The 21,475-nt window shown below is 47.4% G+C and overlaps 1 protein-coding gene across 1 annotated transcript in view; it reads left to right on the top strand.

The window, feature by feature from the left end:
• The window catches only part of PELI2 (pellino E3 ubiquitin protein ligase family member 2), a 70,604-nt gene continuing 59,491 nt past the window's right edge, over positions 10,363-21,475 (top strand). The window contains exon 1 of the mRNA XM_021401506.1: positions 10,363-10,543. Coding sequence (XP_021257181.1) covers positions 10,467-10,543 — 77 coding nt within the window. The 5' untranslated portion in view covers positions 10,363-10,466. The remainder of the gene's footprint in view (positions 10,544-21,475) is intronic.

Raw genomic sequence — 21,475 nt, 5'->3', positions numbered from 1 at the left:
GGTAGGTTGGTGGCTGAACTTGATGATCCTAATGGTCTTTTCCAGCCTAAACAGTTCTGATTCTATAAAACATGAAGGAACAAAACCCAAGTGTGTTACAAAGTCCGGAGTCCGTGTTAGAATCATAGAATCATTCAGGTTGGAAAAGATCTCCAAGATCCCCAAGTCCAACCATCAACTCATCACCACCATGCCCACTAAACCATGTCCCTCATTGCCACATCTCCATGGTTCTGGAACACCTCCAGGGACGGTGATCCCACTAGTCCCTGGGCAGCCTGTGCCAGTGCAGCTATTGCTCTTTTCAAGAAGAAACTTTTCCCAATATCCAATCTAAACCCCAGCCTGGCAAAACTTGTGGTCATTACCTCTTGTCCTATCACTGTTATGTGGGAGAGTCACTGTAAGTCTTGTCCTCCGGATCTTCCCAGCTCTGTTGCATTTCTCTGGACACGCTCTAGGGTCTTGATGTCTTTCTTGTAGTGGTGACTTTCTTGTACTGAGTGGCCTAAAACTGAACACAGCACTTGAGGTGTGGCCTCACCAGTGCAGAGTACAGAGGGACAGTCACCTCCTGGTCCTGCTGGCTGCACTATTTCTGATACAAGCCAAGTTGCCATTGGCCTTCCATTTTCTTTGTTCTCTGTTGCAGGGGAAATGAAGGTGGCTGCAAGGACCTGACCCCTAGGTGCATGTTCACCTCAAGAAACTTAGCAGCTGTACAGGGATGGATACAGACAGAAGTGAGAACGGCGGGTGGGAGAGCTCAGCCGTGGGGCCCTGCTCCATCAGGGCTTCCAGCATGCACTACATGTTCCCACCTTGGATTTCCCTGCTGGTGAAGAGACACAACCCAGTGCTGTGTTTGCAGATTGAATTCCTGGGCCACGCACCCTTGCTGGGAAGCAGCATGTCAGTGGGGAGTGCTTGCAGCACCAGGGCACATCTGCAGAGGATTTGCTACTTGTGAGCCTCTCTCATTCCACAGTGGAGGAAAATGTGATTTTCCTGGGTTTTTTTATTTCCTTTTTTTTTTTTTTTTTTTTTTTTTCAGTGGAAGGCTTTACAGGCTCAGATTTGGAAGCTTTCCCAGTTTTTGCAAATAAAACTGTGAGCCTGTCTGTGGAGCGTTGGAAGAGGAATCTCAGGAACGTGGGAGCTCTCTGCAGAGCTGCTCTGGAGTTTCTCCTGGTGCTGCCTTTAAATGCTCCTCAGGCAATGGTTGTTCTGCACATCTCTGCTTGTTTTAGACAAAGGAACAGTGGGACCCAATAGCTGATTTTTCATCAAAATTGGCAAAAAAAAAAAAAAAACCACGAGGGGAAAAAAACAGTATTGGGCCCTGCAGCTGCAGAATAACATGATGGAAACATCAAGATCATACAGCAAGCATGGGTCAAAATGAACACCAACAGTGGTCCCATTGCAGTTTGCAAAACAACTCAGTGCATCCCTGTGTCCTGTTTGCGATGTCATTACGCATTGGATGCAGGGAAGCAGCTTCCTGGCCTTGAGCAAGCAGAGATCCCCCCAGGATGAGATGGAAGGATGTGGGGTCTCCCAGGCTGTGTGTGCTGAAACGTGCAAATCCAACAGGAGATGTTCCTTTCTTGCTGTTTCCCATGTACGGGAAGGATATGGTGACTAATCACAAAGTTTTATTGAACAAAGCTAATGGGCATTGTGTTTCCTATTTTGCAGGGCTGCAACCAGGTCAGGAATGCGGTGAGCCCTGGGAAGGAGAAGTTTTCTTGGGGCTGGAGCAGTGCAATGCCACTACTGGGATAATCCATTTCCTCCAGGGTGCTGCCTCGAAGATGTCAAGGATTTGGGTAAAAATAGAAAAGAGAAAAATGACATCCTGGATGAGGGGGAAGCGGGAAAGCACCAAGCAAAGCCTAGCACCAGCCTTTTAGTACCTAAAGGGAGGCTCTAAGCAAGAAGGGGACAGACTCTTTAGCAGAGTCTGCTGGGATAGGTCAAGGGGAAATGGTTTTGAATGAAAAGAGAGGAGATTTAGACTGGATATAAGGAAAAAGTCTTTTACAATGAGAGAGATGAGGCAGTGGCACAGGTTGCCCAGAGAGGTGGTGGTGCCCCATCGCTGCAGACACCCAAGGTCAGGCTGGAGAGGCTCTGAGCACCTGATGGAGCTGTGGGTGTCCCTGTTCACTGCAGGAGGTTGGACCAGATGGCCTTTAAGCGTCCCTTCCAACTCAAACCATTCTATGAAAGAAACCCCGCAAGAAGCAAAAAAATCCCCCCAGCCCTTTTTCTTGGGGTTGTTCTTGCTTTCTCTTGCCACTCTGCTACGCTTGTGGGGCCACTGCAAGCTGGGGACTGGGGTTCTGGGGCATCTGGGTGAGCCCAGGATGGGGTGTGGAGATGGAGAGCTGCACAGTGGCTTTTCTCCAGGGCGGGTGCTGAAAGATCAGCTCGGGATGATTGAGCGAAGAAGACTCAGTCTGTCCTCCAACAGCAAATTAAACACAACTTTGTGGGTTTGGTGGTTTGCTGCCAAGTGCCAGCACAGCTCCATATTAATCGGTTATGACAGGATGATTCTCCCAGTTTTTGGCAGGAAGGAGCACTTGGGCCTTAATCCTGCTTGTGGCTAAAGGATAAAGCTCAGCTCCATACTTACTGACAGTACTCGTGGGTACCCATCCTCACCATGGGAAAAATCATGAGTTCCAGCCAAGGGGCCTCAGTGGTTGCAGAGAATATATTACACTGAAAATCTCCAAATCTCACCTGCAAAGTAGTTTCCTGGGAAACCCAGGATCATGCCCTTTGCCATGCTCACAGAACAGAGAGGCTTCGAGGGGCTGATCCAGGGAGAAACTGAGCTGCCAGCGCTCCCAGCTGAAGTTTCAAACAGGCAGAATTGCTGGAAACAGAACTGATGGGGTTGTTTTTTTTTTTGTTTGTTTGTTTTTTTTTTTCCCAGAAATGAATTTTCAAAATTTCTCCCGCATTGCCCTTGTCTTGATTGATTATATCAAAACTGGCTGTTTTCTGGGTGGGAAGCAGGACTGAGCTGGCTGCGGGGGCTCTGGGACAGGGTGGGGGCACAACAAAGACACGTGTGTGCGAAAACGCTGCAACCTCCAGGAAAAAGGAGGACAGCCTTGAATTTTTATAAGGAGGTCGGCACAGCCACCGCTTTGTGCTTCCCACGAGCGGGCTGACAATGTCCCCTCTCACTGCTGCACGCTTGCAAAGAGGAGGAGTAGGAGGGAAAAAATGGCCAACGTTGTCCCCTCCGCCCTGCCTGTGCCAGCCGTGTCCTGTGGGTGCAGGGGAGGTGATGGCATGGCCGTGGTGGATGTGACACCCAGAGCACGCTATGGTGCCCTGTGGGTGCATCAGAATCATAGAATCACAGAATGGTTTGGATTGGAAGGGGCCTCAGGGCATCCCCAGTCCCACCCCCTGCCTTGGGCTGGTTGCCCCCCACCAGATTAGGCTGCCCAGGGCCCCACCCAGCCTGGCCTTGGGTATTTTGAGGGATAGGGGGTCTTGTCCCTGCCTGTACAGAGCTGGGATTGCCCTGACTAAGGTGAAACATCTCGCACTTGGCCTTGTTGAACCTCATTAAATTCCTGTGGGCCCATTTTTAGAGCCTGTCAAGGTCCCCCCGGGTGGCACCCCTTCCTTCTGCTGTACCAACTACACCACTAGCTTGGTGCTGTCTGCAAACTTGCTGAGGATGCACTCGATCCCACTGTCCATGTAATTGATAAAGACATTGAAGAGCGCCGGTCCCAAGATGGACCCTTGGGGGACAACACCTGTGACCAGCATCTATTAGTGCCAGCATGGATCCCACATGGCTTTGGGGATGCAGAAGCATTTATCTTGACTATGCAGGGCTCAAAGCATCAGTAAGCAAGCACAGGGAGGAAAGCCCCCAAGATGCTCAGGTCTGCTTTAAAGTTCTCACGCAGTGCAAAGTGGGGGCATCTGCACTTGTTCTGTTTGTTCCTTATCTCACCCAAAACACTGCTGCTACCCGGAGGAGCTCCTTCCTGCACACACATACACACACAGGCATTGCAGGGAGGATGCAGGCGAGCACGCACTGAAATATTTAAATGTAGCACCGCGCTCAGCCAGCGACCTCTGCATAATGAGAACCTCTTGCTGTTTCTGATCCTGTGAATTGCCCGTGGCTCCTGCCTTTGTTCAGCTGGCTCCAGCCTCCATGTGCCCCATTTGCATCCTGAAGTTATTGATGGGCAAAAGTGAAGATGTACAGGGGCAGCAGGCAGCAGCTCAGCGAGGTTTTGGCTGCTGCAGATGGGGCAGCCCTGGGTCCAGCTCGCTGCTGGTTCACACATTGGGCCAACTCCGGAGCGAGGCAGCTCCCCGTGGCTTCGCTCCCATCTGTTCCCAACACCACGCGAACACACCGCTGCGTGACTCCCGCAGGGCTGTCACATCCTGTTCTTCCTCGGGAAGATGTCAGTGTGTTCCCATCGACGGCTCCGTCATGTGCCAGGGAGCAGAGGGTTTCGCAGCTTGCAGGGAAGAAAACGGTCCGTGAGCGTTTTCCTGAAGGCATTTTTGGTGTTTTGCCATACAATAAGACAAGAGGTAATAGCTTTAAGTTGCACAAGGGGAGGTTCAGGTTGGATATTAGGAAACGTTTCTTCTCCGAAAGAGCAGTCAGGCACTGGCACAGGCTGCCCCGGGAGTGGTGGGGTCACCATCCCTGGAAGTGCTCAAGAGCCATGGAGATGTGGCACTGAGGAACGTGGGCAGTGGGCATGGTGGGGTGGGCTGAGGTTGGACTTAGGGATCCTGGAGATCCTTTCCAACCTTAATGGTTCTATATTTCTACGTTTCTACAATTCAATCAGCTGGGCAGGGGCTGTGAATGCTGCCTGGAGTAGTCAGACGTCATTCTCCCCATGGGAGGTGTCCCACCAGCTCCACAGCCCTCACTATCCAGATTGATACAGGTGCTTTTCCTATCATGAAAAAATGACCAGATGCTTTATTTTGACTAAACCATCTGAAACTGTGTGTTCTTCATTCCAGAAGGCAGACGGTGATTTTTATTATAGAATCATAGAATCATTAAGGTTGGAAAAGACCTCTAAGATCACCTCCCCAACCATCAACCCATCACCATGATGCCCACTAAACCAGCCCAGAGGTTGCCTGTTCTTCCTTACATAACATATTTTTGGCTGGATGTATGCTGTATATGTGACCACTAACGGTTAGCATTGAATCCGAGTTGATTTCCTTTCTGCTCAAAGCCTCTTTTCAGTTATCTTGTGTCCCTTAATGACAGAAAAAAAAAAAAAAAGAAAAAAAAAAGAAGAAGAAAGTTTTGTGGTCTTTTCAGAGCTTCTTCCACAGTTCTCATGCAAGATCTTCCCCAGCTTAAGGTAACTGGCAAACCTCTGCATACAGCTGTGCCCTTTTCCTGGCCCTAAAGGTGAGGAATTCTCACCCTTTTCTGAAATAACTCAGCCGTTTTGTTAAGGGAAGGCACTGTCTGCTGAGGTACGAAGCATCTTCATCTCCTAATGATGCCAGTGAAAGCCAGCAGCAATCAGGGGGCCACCAGAATTGCATTTCTCAGTCATTACCTTATTGCTGCAAATACAGTTTTGGCCATCCATCTGCTAAAGTGCCCATAATAATGACAACTCAACCGGCGTCTCGGCCGATCCTGACAACAGCGATCCTTTCAGCTTACAGAGCTAACGACTTCCTAATTGCCCACGGCGTGCAGGCGTGGGAGAGGCGAGCACAGCACCGCACAGGCTCCCACGGCTGGGAGGAAGGCAGCGTTGGGGGTTGCACTTGCACATCGACCCAACAGGATGTTGCAAGACATTGTTCCTTTTGCTGCATCTTCCTGACATCTGTGCCCGCCTGTTGTTTGGTTTTGGTGGAGTTTTGTTTGTTTTCGCTTCTTTCTTTCTCATGCTCGGATGTCAAGGTTTCGGGCTTTCCAGCCCTTCGCCGAGGTTAGCCGTCGCTAGGGTGAAGGCAGCCTGGAGGCCTGCCAGGAGCACCTGGCAATGCGCTCACTTACTGAATTACAGTAATGAAAAGAATATCAGGTGCTAGGAGGTAGTTATAAGACTTCGCTGATGAATATACTTTGCAGACCAAATGCTGCTTTTAACACATCCAGCTACGACCCAGCCCTCTTTACCCTAACGAGAGGAGAAAACATTAATTGTGAGTTCTTACTGCCGGGGAAGTCTGAGCTCCGGAGTAGTTATTAACCATAGATCCTACAGTTCTCAGCCAAATGCTGTTTTCCTTTTCCTGTAAGACCATGTGCACATGGCAGCATGATAAAACTATGCAGGGTGAGAGGGGTGTGGGAGCTGCACCCTGCTGCAGAGTCACACTCATGGGATTGAGCTGGAGCTTTGCAGGATGCTGGATATCTGCAGCTGGATCTCTGCAGTCGGAACAGCAGCTGGGGGACTGCTCTCCTTTTTAATATGCAATAATTTCTAAACCGCATTTCATTCTCTGTAGCAGAAATATGTGAAAATGGTCTTTAGTTTTAAGTGGCTCTGTGGGTGTTCTCACATTGCTGGTGGGTGAAATCCTTAAGTGGCTACAAACTGAGCAAGGATTGGGTCTGAGGTTTGCTGCTATGAGACAACAGAGCTCCCATTGCGTCCCATCTTTATATCCTGCATTGATTTGGGATTCTCCTCATGTCCTTTGGGTGAGGTCTGTCAGATTTATGGGCTGGATGAACGTATCTCTATAGATGCGGACACGGCTGCTCCTGAGTGTGGAGCATCATTGCTGGGAGAGGCAGTGGGTGCCCCATCCCTGCAGACACCCAAGGTCAGACTGGACAGGACTCTGAGCACCTGATGGAGCTGTGGGTGCCCCTGTTCATTGCAGGGAAGATGGGAGAGCTGCTGAGGCACAGAGCAGAGCAATGCCCTTAGCCCTACCCAGTGGAGAAGGATGATGACCATCCGTCCAGAGATAGAATAGATTTTCTCAGAAGTACACATGACATTGGAAGAAGAGACGTGTTTTAAGTACAAGAGCTCCTCTGCACATTTTATTTGTCTTTTAGACTTCTGTTGATCTCTGGGCTAATGTTGCAAGAGAAGGACCTGTAGTGACTGTAAAATCTCAGGATGTCTTTCCTGAATGATAATAGCTCAATTAGAGCCAGTCATTAGGTAGATATGGCTAAGGTCATCTTCTCTATGTACTTTACTTGGACATTTTCTTGCTAGGTCCTCTGCTGACTCTTTGTAGTCAGCTTAAATTTTTTGGCTTCTCAGCAAACTCTTCCATTACCAGCAAGCTGCCCGGCCAAGGTCTCCAACAGCACCACGACGTCCCAGCAGTGACCTCTCCCCACCACGAAAAGGAGAACTTCAAGCTTCCATATTCTCTTGCAGCCAGCCACTAAGCCATGACATACTTTTTTTCCTTTTTCACGCTACTTTTATTTCTTTGAGAGCCCTTATGTGGCAAAATTCAAACGAGATCCAGATACGGGATCATGTTCATTGGCTGCTTCAGAGGGCGTGAACATGCTACCGACTTTGACTTCTGTCTGCAGAAGCTGCTGTTACCCTCTCCCCAGTGTATCAGGCTCATCAGGTGCATCCCTATGAATCCATATTGACTTGTTCAGTGTTGTCATATCTGAATCTCTTTAAAATCCTTCGCCTTTGGCAAACAGTTCCGTAACATCCTTTTAGCTTTTCTTATTGTGGTTTTGTATTCGATGCTGTTTATGCTTTATTCTCTTTTGCCTGCTGAGATTTGATAGCTGCTTTTCCAACTCTGCTGCTTCGCTACCCTGCTTTGTAAAAATCTGGTAGGGTCTTTAGCAAGGAGTGTTCTGTGTTAAGCCCAAGCCTGTAACTCATTCTTAAGCTGCTGCCGTGAAACTTGAAATCATGTCATGCCTTTCACTCTTCCTCTTTTTTCTTCATGTCATTTCCCTTTCTAAATTTTAGGTGTTTCTGTGAATCAAGACCATTACACAGCATGGTGTTGCACAGGGATGCAACGGAAACCTGTACACCTGTATATCACCAGAGCTGATGTGTGTCCCATCAGCTTCGTGTGCAACACAAGCCTCAGGTACAATGTGAATTATGCCTTTCAGTACATTTTCTATATTTCAAGCTCGGTCCCTAAGCCCCAATTCATGAAAGCGCTGAAGTACTTACTCTGAGCCCAGCACATCTGTAAGCACTTTGCTGAATTAGAGCCTTATTAATCTTCCTGTATTTAAAATATTTTTTGTATTACACTTTAAAAACAAATGGGTATGCACTATTTCTTTGTGTTTGGAATTCTTTTTTGAACACTGATTTCAATGCCCCCCTGGCTTTGCTGGATATCCCTCCTGAAAGCTGCACCTCAGCCAGGCAGCTGCCGTGATAAAGCTGGGGGATGCTCCCAAAAAAAAGCTGCCGCACAGAGACATCCTGAAGGTGAGAGCACAAGATATTTTGAGCTTAAAAATAACAGAATCATAGAATCATTAGGGTTGGACAAGACCTCCAAGATCCCCAACCCCAGCCCACTCCCACCATGTCCACTGACCACGTCCCACAGTGCCACATCTCCACGGTTTTTGAACACATCCAGGGACGGTGACTCCACCACCTCCCTGTGCAAATGTGGCTGTGGATACATTTCTCCATTATTTCAGTAGATTCAGGGAGAAATGTAGCTCTGGTTTGTTTGCTCCCATTGCAAAGAGGAATGTTTGGAGCTGTAGGAAGTGTCAGTGCTGAGGCTGCAACTGTGGGGGACGTGGAGCCGTGGGGCAGCTCCTTGCCCTGTCTCTACCTCGTTGCTCTCATCAGAAACTTAAAAGCAGGTTTTTGGTGCTTGGGAGCAGTAGGTCCTTGGGAGACGCAGTAAGTAAACCAGTCCTTTAGTAAGAAAGTCACCAAAAAGTGTTAGAAAACAAGAAAGAAGAAAACACAGACTAAAACAGATCTTCAAGGTCCTTCCTCCATTCCCACATGAGGTGGTCGTTGGGCAGCAGAAAATGCCGTAAACCCAACCTGATCCAGGGCTTTGGGGCTTACAGGAAACCTGAGCTAAGAACTGTGTTGGAGCGCCTCTTGGAAGACAATTTAAGTTTGTTTATGCCGTGCGAAAGCAAAGTGAACACGAAGGACTTGTGTTCGGGGGGAGAAGGGGGAGAACTTAAAGAGGATGCAGCCAGGAGGTTTGTTTTTCTCACTGTTTTCCAGGCTGTATTTGTTTTCTTTGACAGTGACTTACAGCTCGGCTTTCTTTTCTATTTTGTTAGGGCAATAAAGAAGATAAATCCGTAATAATTCAGCTCTCTGTCTTTAATAAAACCTTGTCTTCTTCGCACAGCCCCTGGGAAGATCTCCATTCCGCAGCCCTGTGAGATTGGCTGGCTTTTTCCATTTCACCTCTTCACCAGAAATGGCAGAAAAATAGCATTGTTGTGAAAATTAATAGCTAAATGTGATTTCAGCCATGGGAAAGCTCCGGGCAGGAGAAGCTGGGCCCACTCCCGCTCTCTGTCCAGGGAAGATTTTGGGTGAAGGCCGCAATGACTTTTCCTTGCTCTGTAACACGCTCCTGGTGCAGAGACCTCGAGCCTGGCTGAGTGAGTACTGTTTTGGGGCTAATTCCTGTGGGTTTGCTGCTGGGTTTGGAGGGAATGGAAGGCCGCGCTGGGGGCAGCTGAGGTGTGAGCAGCGCTGAATATGAGCCCATGTTAAGTTTGGGTTTATGGCCTTTTTAGCAGAGGTGTGAGCCCACGGGAAGTGTTTTTGCCTTTCTATCCTGTTTTTGGCGTTGCACGAGGCCTGCTGGGGCCGGGGCCGGTCCCTGCAGCCTGGAGGCCTGACCCACAGCGCTGAATCCAGGATGGGCTGAGGTGCCGTGCAATGATCCCATGGAAGCGGGTGAGCCAGGCCACGTGGGGAACTGCAGCCTCTGGGCCCAGAGGTGGGTGACACAGCCCCACTGTGACCCATACCCACAGGTGACCCAGACCCACGCGTGAGCTCCAAACCAGCCCTCCCCCTCCCCGGTGTGGTGACCTCGGACATCGCCCTTTGGAGACACACTCCCACCTCCCGCACGATCCCACCCCGGCTAACTCTCAGCGCGGCCCCTTTAAGAGCAGCCCCGTCCCCTTTACTCTATGTTTACATAACAGAGCCGGGCCGTACCACTCGCTGCCGGAGGAGAGGGGAGGGCGCGGCGAGGCGAAGGGGCGGTGCCGGCGGGGGCGCCCCCTCCGCAGGCGGCGAATGCGAGCGGGGCGCGAGGGCGCCGCTTGGCTCCTCCCCTCTCCCCCCCCCCGCCGCCGCCAGAACTTGGTACGCCCCTCGGAGTGTAGTGTCCGCCGTCGGGCGGCCGCCGGCTCAGTGCGGGGCGCAGCGCGGAGCCCGCTCGGGAGCTGCACCCCGGGGTGGGTGACCTCGGCGGCGGCCGCCCCGATGTTTTCCCCCAGCCAGGAGGAGCACTGCGCCCCGAACAAGGAGCCCGTCAAGTACGGGGAGCTGGTGGTGCTGGGGTGAGCGCTGCGGTCGGGCCGTCCTGAGGGTGAGGGGTGGGAGGGGGGAGAGCGGGGAGGGGGAAGGGGAAGGGGGCTGAGAGGCTCCGGTTGGAGTAACTCAATTAGGGCGAAGCGTCCGCGTTCCAGCTAAATCTAATTAAGAAATATGCGCGCCGCTTCCCTCGTGAAAATGGAGGGTGACCTCGGCTGTGCGGCTAACAATGGGGTGTTATCACCCGGTGTAACGCTGGGTCTTTAATTACATCAGAGTGCATAAAGTGCTGTTGCGCTGCGGAGGGGTTTTTGTGCGCAGCTGGAAGCGTTTTCCTTTCTGTCGCTCCCCTATTTTTAGCCGCAGCTGGAAGTACAGAAGTACGAGATGTTTTGGCGCTGATCTTAACGTGTGGCTTTTTCCTTTTCGTATGGAAACGCATCGATCTCCGCTTATCGGCTCTGCCCAAGGTCCCGAGCCTCGCTGCCGCGCCAATAAAATTCAATCAACTTCGCATGACGGAGCGTAGCTTTTCTCATAGAGGCTCGGCTGCTCCGGGGTTATACCTTGGCGGGGGGGGGGGGGGGGGGGGTTGACGTCCCAAAAACACGCGTCTTGTTGTGCTTATAGCGTGAATTAGGAGCGAGAAGTCTGCAGGCTGGCAGCCGTGTGTCCCCGTGTCTCCTTTGTGGCCGGCAGCGATGCGCAGCACGGGCTGCCCCGGTTCCCCTCCGCCGGGCACGTCGTGGCAGCGATGCGGGAACAGCAGACGCGACGGGGGCAATCCGGGCAATGCGGTGACTTCAGTAATGGCATTTTCCATTTTTTTTTTCTTTTTTTTGGGGGGGGGCCGGAGGTCGGTGTGTAAAGAGCCGCTGCTGGACGCTTTAGGAGCTGATGGCCGCGTTTCCTATGAGGGGTTTTAATCTGTAGCGCTGTAAATGAGGCGAACTTGGTCTGTTTTCTTCTTTGGTGACTCAACGTTTGCGACTCGAAATTCTCAGTGCAGAGTAAGCATCTGCTCAGTAGCATTAAAAAGATATGTATTAATACCTGCCTGGTATTAAAAGCCTACAATCTGGAGTTCCGTGTAATTAAGGCAGTGTAAATCTGCTCTCGTCAAAGTGAAACAGAGATCTGTAAACTGCAGAAGCCTGGCACTGCAGCTCTTGTCAGAGCTGCTTGATTTAAACGGTTAGAATGACCTCACAGCTAATTTTAAGAAGTTGTTTTGAGATACCGCATAGTTCTAAAAAAGAAGGGGGGAAAAAAAGGCATGGGTTATGATGCTGATGAATAACTTCTGTCTTGAGCTGTAAGACTTCCAAATTAGATGGGGGGGTGGGGGGATGACGGTGAACAAAGGAATTGGCCTACCTGGTGAACTGCTGAGAGCTCCCTTTTCAATGCGATGAAACTTTCATCTCTTGCTCCTGCTCTGCCTTAGCAGTCTTGCAGTGGGGTTCTTCTGTACCTGGTGTTAACATCGAGGGGAACATGTTCCTTTGGCAGGAGGTGGTTCTCCCACCAGGTCGCGTTCCTGTGTTCCGCAGGGAGTGTGGCTGCTCGTCTGGAAGTGGTGTGGCAGTTCTTGTTCGGTTGAGGGTTTCTTGAGATTTACATAATCTGCGTTGTAGTGAGCAAAAGCAGTTTATATAAATCAAGCCAGACAGGTCAAGATGGCTGGTAAAGAAGAGATCATCTGGTTGTGTGCATCTGCTCCTAACATCATCTGTTTGCAGAGGGCTGTGGATTTTTTTGATGAAGTGGAAACATCCATAGTCTCTTCTTTTCTTTTAAAGCCTTTATTTGAAGTCCCTTCAGAGCAGTGTTCCATTAAGTGTTTTGTGGAACATGGGGCTGGAGGGAGTTGTGAAGGAGAAGCTGAATGCAGTAGCAAGCACCTCAGCAGGGCGTCAGGGTATGTAATGAGCTGGTTGGCTGGTCTGGTAGCTGCTCCCATACGGTGCAGCTGAGGGGTCAGAGCTGTGCTGGAGAAAACCAAACCAACCCCTTGAGGGGAGCAGACTTTTCCACTTCTTAGTGGTGTCAATGAGCTGTTACATTATCTTATCATCCAATAAGTTAAGCTGGCACAGGAATACCAGGGAAGCGTGAGTCTTAGTGGCAGAGATCTGTGGCAACAGAAGGATTTTGGCCCTGATGTTAGGGAGGCCGGATTGCGTAGAATCCTTTGAGTTGGAATGGTCTTCTAAAGGTCATCTGGTCCAACTCCCCTGCAATAACTTCTTGCTGCCAGTTCTTGGGAGTTTTGGGTGGGGTTTCTGGTAGAAAATATTTCCTTTACATGTGCGCACTTAGCTAATAGATGTGTTTGTTAGTATTCATTAGCAGGGAACTGCAGTTTGTTGAGGAGAAGTTGGTCTTCCTAGACTTCATGGATTTTGCTGCATCCGATCAAATTTACCTTGCTAGAGAAAACTAAGGGCTGTCACTTGGTGTTGTTATAGGGGTCACTTTGAAATGGCTGTCGGCAGTTTACATATAAATTTTCCGGAGTACAGCCATTAAAATCAATGAATTGGTTAACTGTGCTGCCCGGAGGAGCCTCAGAGTTATGTGAGCTTGGATTAATGAAGGCCATTGGACGCCCTTCTGAACAGACATGCTGTAGCTCTGCTTGAAGCTAACTTTCTGAAAAAATATGAAATTCTGATCTGTGTTTATGGTGGTAGATGCTGCGATAACTTTCAGGAAGCCGTTCTCATTGATGGACTGCTCCATAGTATGAGCAATTCAGATTTGAAACATGTCTTTTTGTATTAATCGTAGAGACCTTCAGTTTTAGACTCTTGTTTCTCATACAGGCTTGTTCTGACTGCTCCATGTTCCTCCTTAATCACTACCTTCTTGATGAGCTAAATAAAGTTCTCTAAGTGTTTCCTACGTTTAAGCACGTTTCCAGTTGTTAAATTATCTGTTTGGCTTTTCTTAGAACTCTTTTGTTCATCTTCCTGAACTGCACAGCAAGGGGGGCTGGTGCAGCGTGCCAATAATGCTGTTGAAGGCAGAAGCAACGTAGCATCTGTGCTTGTCCTTGGCATCTGTTTGCTTCTGCTGATGGGCTGAAGGCAGAGGGGGGGGGGGTTGTCCTGGCTATGGCATTCTGCTGAGGATTTGCATTGTGCTTACATGATTTGCTGTTTGATACAAACCTATGGCTTTTAGTGATTCTGTAACTTTCTATGCTGCGCAGTGTAGATGTATTATTGGAACTGCTTGGATAACTTTGGCTCTGCTTTGGGACCTTATTTTAAAATGTGCATTAGGCTTCATTTAAAGGACAGCGTAGCAAGTAACGGTAGCCACCTGTTAAGTATATTCAAGGTCACAATTATCTCTGAGAATCCTTTGGTTCAGCAGACCTAGCTGGGAGCCTGCTGTTCTGGTGAAACTATCTTCATTATTATTATTTGAACAGTGGAGACCTTTTGTTTTCTGCTTATTGTATGATACATCTTATATGCAGTGTGTTGAGAGTATGCAATCAGTGCCATCTCAGAGCTTGAGGGTGGGTTAATCAAACACCAGAAGTATTGTGTCCGAATAGAACACTGTAGGAAAAAATAGTAGAAAGTGTTATATTTCAGGAAGGATTCATGGACTTGAGTGGTTTTTTTTGTTTTTTGTTTTTTCTTTCAATGAAAGCCTGTGTATGGTTGGGTAGAGAAAGATTCCGCTTCATTTACACTAAGGAAGAAAACATATGAGTTGGTTCTCTGTGACTGTCATATTCCTTGGGGTACTTCTGACTTCCTCAGCATGCAGAGCTGTATTCAGCTCTAGGCTTTATTCACAGCATCACGATATCGGTATCAAACTGGGGAGCAGAAATCTGAGACTTGAGGAGCTAGAACCTAAGTAAAACAAAGCGAATCAGAGCAACAAACATCTGTGTGGTGTTGAACGCTTGTTATGGAAAAATAAGAAGAAAATTAGGTGCTTCTGGGAAGTTGTCCTGCTCCCTCTGGCATGTGTAAGGCAGTTGGTTGCACATGTAGAAGCAGAAGACTGTTTTCCGTATTTTAAGAAAAAAAAACCTGACTGTTTGCTCTGAGTAAACAAGTCTGTTACGTGGAGGGCGTTGTTGCCTCTACCTGGTTGTGCTCTCTTTCTGTGTAGAGGCAACTGACTGCTCCTTTCCTACCTTGGCAGAATCGGGGATTCTTAGCTTTCCATTTTCAGTTGAAATTTATAAATGGGTAGATTAGATGTAAGTGGGCTTTCACATTATTTAACAAATGCCAGTAAAACTAAACTGACTTTCTAGGCTACTAAGATTTGGTTTTTGCTACTGAAGGCAGTATCTTGTTCAAGCTCCTTCATGCTCCATCTTAACAGCAGGCTGTTTTTCAACTCTGATTGCAAGGTTGAGATTTTTCCTAAGTTAGGAACTTACGGCTATTTTATGCTCACTTATTATGGAGCTAATGTTGCCCTTCAGCTTGCTTAATCATTATTTCTTGGTAGTGATAGCATATGTCAGCTTGCTGCTTTGGGAAGATGCATCCTTCATTTTGTGTACTCCAGGCTAACGAGAAGCTGGGTGAGTGTGAGCCAACCTGCCTTGCTGAAGGTGGGGTTTACCAGCTGAGAGTGCCAGCAGAGAAGTTTTACCACTGTTTCTACAAAATACTGTAGACATACCTATAGGCAACAGGTGTTGAGGTAGGCTGGGCTAGCCCTTGCCTTGTGTCAGTTTTTCTTGTTGATACTGCCTGCTCATGTTTTGGTTCTCAGTTTCTTAGTATCTGTGACTGGTGTGGGTGTGCAGCCTTGCAAGGATATGTTGTGTGGCTGCAGTCTTGCTTTGTCTAGTAGCAGTGTTTCTGAGTGTTGCTTAGGGTTGCTTGGTTATTGTGCGCAGTCCTACTCGTGGCTCATTTGTCCCCTGGTCAGCCAGGCAAATCAAATTGAGGAGGATTCGGTTCAACCTCCTAGCTTCGTGCAGAAACTTGCTTTCAGGTTTCCAGGTGTACTGGGTGTTGCCTGATATGCTAAATCTCATTTGTGTTGAGGATGCTTTTAATTCTATGAACAAATGCACTTGGTGTTTATTTTCACTCTGTCCCAAGGTCAGCAGTGAAAAGCTTACATCGTGCTTAACCAAACCTAACCCTTGAGGATCAGGAATGGGAATGCCAGCATAAACAACATGCTTTTCACTTCTGTCACCTTAATGTTACTGCTGTTTTGAAGGGTTCCTCTAGATTTTTTTTTTCCTTTTGGCAAGATGCTGCTCAGATTTTTGTCTCCTTTACCTTTAAGTAGAAGCTAGGATGTTCCACTGGTTCTGTCTCTCTGTCCCCTCTACTAGTCCCAGGTTGTTTCTGCTGAAACTCCTCGTATTCTTTTAGCAGGGAAGAGTCTGGCCACCCTGATTTAGATGAGAGGGTTATTTCCATGACTACGTAAATGTCTGTCACTTGTACCAGGGCTCACTTAGTTTATTTACCTATTTAACAGGTCTTAGCCTCAGTGAGGTGTGAAACTCTCTTCTTCAGTTGGTAGCTACTTGTCAGCTCTTGCTGAGTAGTGACAATTCTCATTTTATTAGCCCATATTTTATATCACATGCTTTGGACATCTACTTGGTGTAGCTTTCTGCAGATTATTACTGGGTTTGCATGCCCTTTGGATACTTTGGAGGGACCAATTTGTAAGTAACATTTGGGATTAGATTCTTTTAATCCTATTTCTTAGTGGCCTAGAAGAGGTCTCAGTGTTCACATTAAGCAGGCAGCACAGTTGAGTGCAGTAGGGGCTTCCAAAGATGCAGATAAGCATGTTGAGAGAGGGGAATGGTGGTTGAGTAGTGCTGCCTGGCTCTTCAGCTGGAGCACCCCATCACATTTCCCACTCAACTGTGCCCCTTCTGTAACATCACTTCAGCATTCAGCCTTGTAACGTGACAGCAAGTGCTATCTCACAGAGTCTTTGTGCTCCTGTTGATGGCTGTACAACACACGCTACAGTAGTAGTAGAAACATTCAAAGTCTTGGAAGGCTTCTTACTGAAGCGCTCTGTGGCAGCAGAATGTGGGGTTTTAATACAATAATACAACCATGTTATGAGCAGTATGTGAGCCAAGTGATGGTGGACTTGCATTGCTTGGTTGCAGCTCTGGATGTGATTAATACAACTTCTGTTCCTAAAATAGAGGGGCCTCTGAGCAGTGCGTGCAAGTATCAGCAGTTTTGTGCTTAAGTTTTGTTCAGTTCCTCCAGGGCCAGAGTGTGAAGTCCTGTGAGGTCAGCCCAAAGTGCGCATGCTGCTGCTTAATAGTGGCAGTTATTAGCTCAGGATGAAGAGAGAACAGTTCAGCTAAAAGCTTTCCTCTGTTTCACAACAGAGAGGCTATATAGGTGAGAAAGATTATAAGCAACAGTTGCGAAAGTGGGTGCTGGCAACATCCTCAATGCTGAGGAGTTTGATTCATTAAAAACTAAGTAGTTTTGAGCTGAGCTTGATTAGGCCTGGTAGAAAAGTGCTGATTGCTGAGGACTTGTTAGGCACACTTCTGTCAGCAGCAGTTTGTACCTCTGATGGCAGGGAAACCGAGCGAGCCATGTCTTGTGCTTCTGCAAGTGATTTACTTCAGCTGATAGATCTTTTCCCCCTTCCATTTAACAATATCATCTTTACAGTAGGACTTAAGTACACTGCATATCCTGACCTCATACTCATCTGTCACATTTTATTGCTTACATTAACTATATTATAGCTACGTTACTGACTGTAGCAGTTGATTGTGTTAAGTAGAGGCAAAAGCAGCCAGTCACCTAGTGAGACAAAAACTTGCTTCAAATGTCAGGTTGTTCTGCTGCCCCCACAAATGAATGGGGACAGGCAAGGAAACAAAGACAGCTGATGGTGCCTTTAAAAAAGGAGGTCAAGAAGTATTACAGTTCTGCACTCTGAGTGCTGTAATGTTAACTAACCGCTGTTGCAAAACGCTCTTACACTGAAGGAATTGAGGACAAAGGAGAAATGTTGGCATAATCTTTCTCTTATTGATTAAACAATGCTTTTTGGAAGGCAGTCTTTACACTCAACTGTACTGATGTGGCTAGTAGGCTTTCAGATGACTCTTCACCTTGAAATATGTATGCTGTTTTTATTTTGGGATCCAGTAAGTTGATAAATTGTCGTGAAAGAACTTAACTAAAGCCATCCGGTTTGGAGAGTAATGCCTAAACAAATAGGTAAGCTTTAGACATATGGGGTGCATCCTCTTAAGGCATATAAATGTCAAGGACAGAGTGGTACTGACTGTGGAGGCAATTAGTTGCTGTAGAAAGTAAACAAAACAAATTGAAGCATCTAAAAGCTTAACTCTCCTCTTGCGTATTACAAATAAACTGGAGACCAAATGTGCAAACTCTCTAGCACGTGCCTGTAGGAAGAGTGAAAGAACTGTTTAGTCTAGACACAGAAGTTAATGGGCTGAAACTTTGATATAAGCACAGCTGTATTTCTTCACATGGAGCGGCATGATTTTATTTTGATTGTTGATGTCTGATTTAGTAATGGTGTAGTCGTAGTCTTTGAAACAGGAGTAATGTGCATATGTGCTTCTTTCGTAGGAAGACTGAACTGCTGAAAGATACTGAAGCTGTAGTTTGTGCTTCCCTATACATCCTGTGGCAGGATGCTGTCCATCTCCGTGGATAACCATGTTTTTTTAATGGAACATTGACTAATAAATCAAAATGTTGCTGTACATCCAACTTGACTTCCTTCTAGTCCACGTTGGACCCCTGAGGGCAAGCAGCTGTGAAACTCAGTCTTTGGGTTCCAAAATGAGTTTGGCATTGAAGAGGAATCTTTTATTCTGTATGTGTTTCATTATCTCGTAGTAATAGTCCTTACCTCTCCGTTAACAAACGCGTAAGATGTTTGAATTACTTTCTCCATTTTCATGTTTGCTGGAACAGTTTCCCAGTACATCACAGAGTTCTGAATTCATGGGTTTAGTGCATCGCCTCTTGTCACAGGCTGTGGCCTTCTGCATGTCTGTGTACTTGCTGGTAGAACAGTTACGTGGCCGTAGAATCACAGAGTGGCTTGGGTTGAAAGGGATCTTAAAGCCTACTCAGCCCCTGCTATGGGCTGCCCAGGACCCCAGCCATGGCCTTGATCACCTCCAGGGATGGGGTACCCATGGCTCTTTGGGTAGTCTGTTCCAGGGCCTCGCTGCCCTCTGGGTAAAGATTTCCTCTTAATATCTAACCTAAATCTCCCCTCTGTTAGTTTAAAGCCATTGTTCTATCACTATCTGCCCATGTAAAGAGTCAGTCTCCTTCCTGTTTATAATCTCCCTTTAAGCACTGAAAGGCTACATTGAGTTCACCCCAGAGCCTTTTCTTCCCCAGGCCGAACAAGTTTGACTCCCTCAGCCTGTCTTTGTAGGAGAGCTGCTCCAGCCCTCTAAGCTGGGCATCTTCACTGCCTCTTCTAGACCCACTCCAACAGCTCCGTGTCTTGCTTGCGCTGAGGGCCCCAGGCCTGGATGCAGTACTCTGGATGGGGGCTCGTGAGGGCAGAGGAGAGGGAGTCAATCCCCCCCCCCCCCCCCTGCTGACCACCCCTCTTTTGATGCAGCCCAGGGTACTGGTGGCCTTCTGGGCAGTGAGTGCACACTACTGGCTCATGTCCAGCTTCTCATCCTCCAGGACCCCCAAGTCCTTCTCCGCAGGGCTGCTCTCAAGGAGTTCTCCCAGTCTGTGTACATAAGGGACTGAGATGACTCAAGCACAACACTTCACACTCATATGTAAGTGTTCCCTAATCTGATTCTGATGGAAGGTTTCATTAAATGGACTGTCAATACCTCAGAAGTTTTTGCCAAAACATACCAGCAAATTGATCTTAGGGCAGATCAAGAGGTTGCGAACTTAGTTTGACATGAGCAGCTGAGTAACTCCTTCCATCAGAACTAAATCTGGGAAGGAAGTTTGGCAATAGCCGAACAGATCAGTTTTGCATGGCTTTTTTTACTCCTTTTTTGTCTTTAGCTCATCTTCATGGGACCCAGGGAAAGTCTGAAAGATGAGAGGCTCCTTCACATGCCCCCAGCCGGCCAGCTGCCCATGGGACGTGCTGGCTATCCCTGCAGTTCCAGGAGCATGCTTCCATGGTCAGCATCTGTGCAGGCTGTAGTGCTTTGATCTTAGAGGTTGTGGTGAGATTGCTCTTAGGACGTCTTGATCAGGCTGCTGGGGTGCAGAACACAAGCTACTCACTTGTTTTTAGGGATGTACACTTGTTTTTTCAACATTTCCAGAAGGTTTTCTTAAATAACTATGTCTGGAAGTGAACCCCTGCGACCATTTAGACACTAACAGAGCTTTCCCCAAAGCATTTGTGAATGTGTTCCTTGTTTTCATTCTGGGTGGTAAATAAGCCTTCCCCCCCCAGTATTTTCACTGTCTCCTTGTCAGAACAGAATATCTTATACACTTGACTTCTGTTTTGTGCCTTACTTTAAGCGTTGCAGCACGGAATACTGTTACATTGCTGGCTCAGCCCTGCTTTATCTCTTTGGTTGCACAATCACATTTCCAGCTGTAATGCTTGCAGTAAAACTAGATATATAGCACTCAAGTTGTGAGTTTCCAGTATGCAGAGGCTAGTGTAATATAGCAAATACCTTTCCATTTAAGGATTCAGGAAGGCTACAAAATAGAAAGTACAGTACCTTCTGTAAGCGTAGCTGGAGTTCAAGTGACTAGCAAGGTCTAAGTCAAGCTCAAGGTTTATTATGTGCAATGTGACTTCAGTTCAGGAAATGGCCTCTGATCATGTATTGCTACTTTGCACCTTAGACCAGTCTTCTCCAAGAAGTTCGTAATAAAGCTTTACCTACTGGAAATCTCTCAGCATAGTGTAAAATAACCCTTTGTTAAAGGGTAAGCTGATCTTTCTGTGGCAAAAGTGATTTGTTCTTTCTCCTCTGGGCATTCTGTAGCCGGTGCAGGCAGGAAGGAAGGAACTGGATTTTGGGTTGGCTGGATTCCAGCTGCAGGCTCTATTCAGATCCCAGCCAGAAAGAATATTGGCTGACTTGTAAGTTTTGGGCAGAGATGGCAATTGAGAAGAAACAGCCGTCTTGGTTTTGTGAACTGATGAAGTTGGCTATGAATATGTCAGATGGTAAAAAGTGAGATGCTTTGTGCTGTGTGGAGTCAGAGAAATGCATTAAAAATCAGTTTGTCGTGCGTAAGTCAAGGGAGCAAAACAATTGAGTTAAATGAGGAGATCAGTGGCTGGCACACACGTGATGCTTTTTAATATCCAAAAAATAAGTGTATTCATTTGTAAAAGCAACAGCTTGTTCATTAAGAACAGATGTGCTAACTGACTTGATGCTGGCCTCTGTTGCCACCATTCTTGTGCATGAGGTAGGTGAACCCTGTAGGTGACTGTAAGCGGTCTTGTTTTATGAAATGAAGGCAATTTCCCACCTGTATTCATGGCTGGCTTATTGAGAGCAGTCTGGTTAGGGATAGTCTGAAATAGAAACTTTTCATTTTCTTCCTTCTCCCATTCCTAGTTCTTAGCACACGCTCTTGCCATTCTTTAGAGAAGGGGTAGTTGCAGTTATGGATAGAGCTATGCACAGTGCGACACTGAAAAATGGACAGTCACATTTCAAAAATAAATGAGATCATGTGTGTTTTTTATTTTCTGTTCTTTGTTTTTTTCCCCTTTGGAAGGGGGAAAAATCTGGACGATGGCTGTTTGCATACACAGTTTGTCTTGGAGCAAATTAAGAGTAGGTACAGTCTAAAGAAATTAGGTGCCTGTTTTAAACTGACCATCGTAACTCTGTACTCCTAGCCTCTGGAGTGTTTAGGTGAGATGGGAAAGGCTGTTCAAGGGTCTGATGCCTCTTTTAAACTGTAAAGGGGCAGAGTCAGGTGGTGAGGCTGGGG

This window comes from Numida meleagris, chromosome 6 (assembly GCF_002078875.1).
Source record: "Numida meleagris isolate 19003 breed g44 Domestic line chromosome 6, NumMel1.0, whole genome shotgun sequence".
NCBI lineage: Eukaryota > Metazoa > Chordata > Aves > Galliformes > Numididae > Numida > Numida meleagris.
The sequence above is the reverse complement of the archived record's forward strand: the minus strand, read 5'-3'. Positions and strand labels throughout refer to the sequence as shown.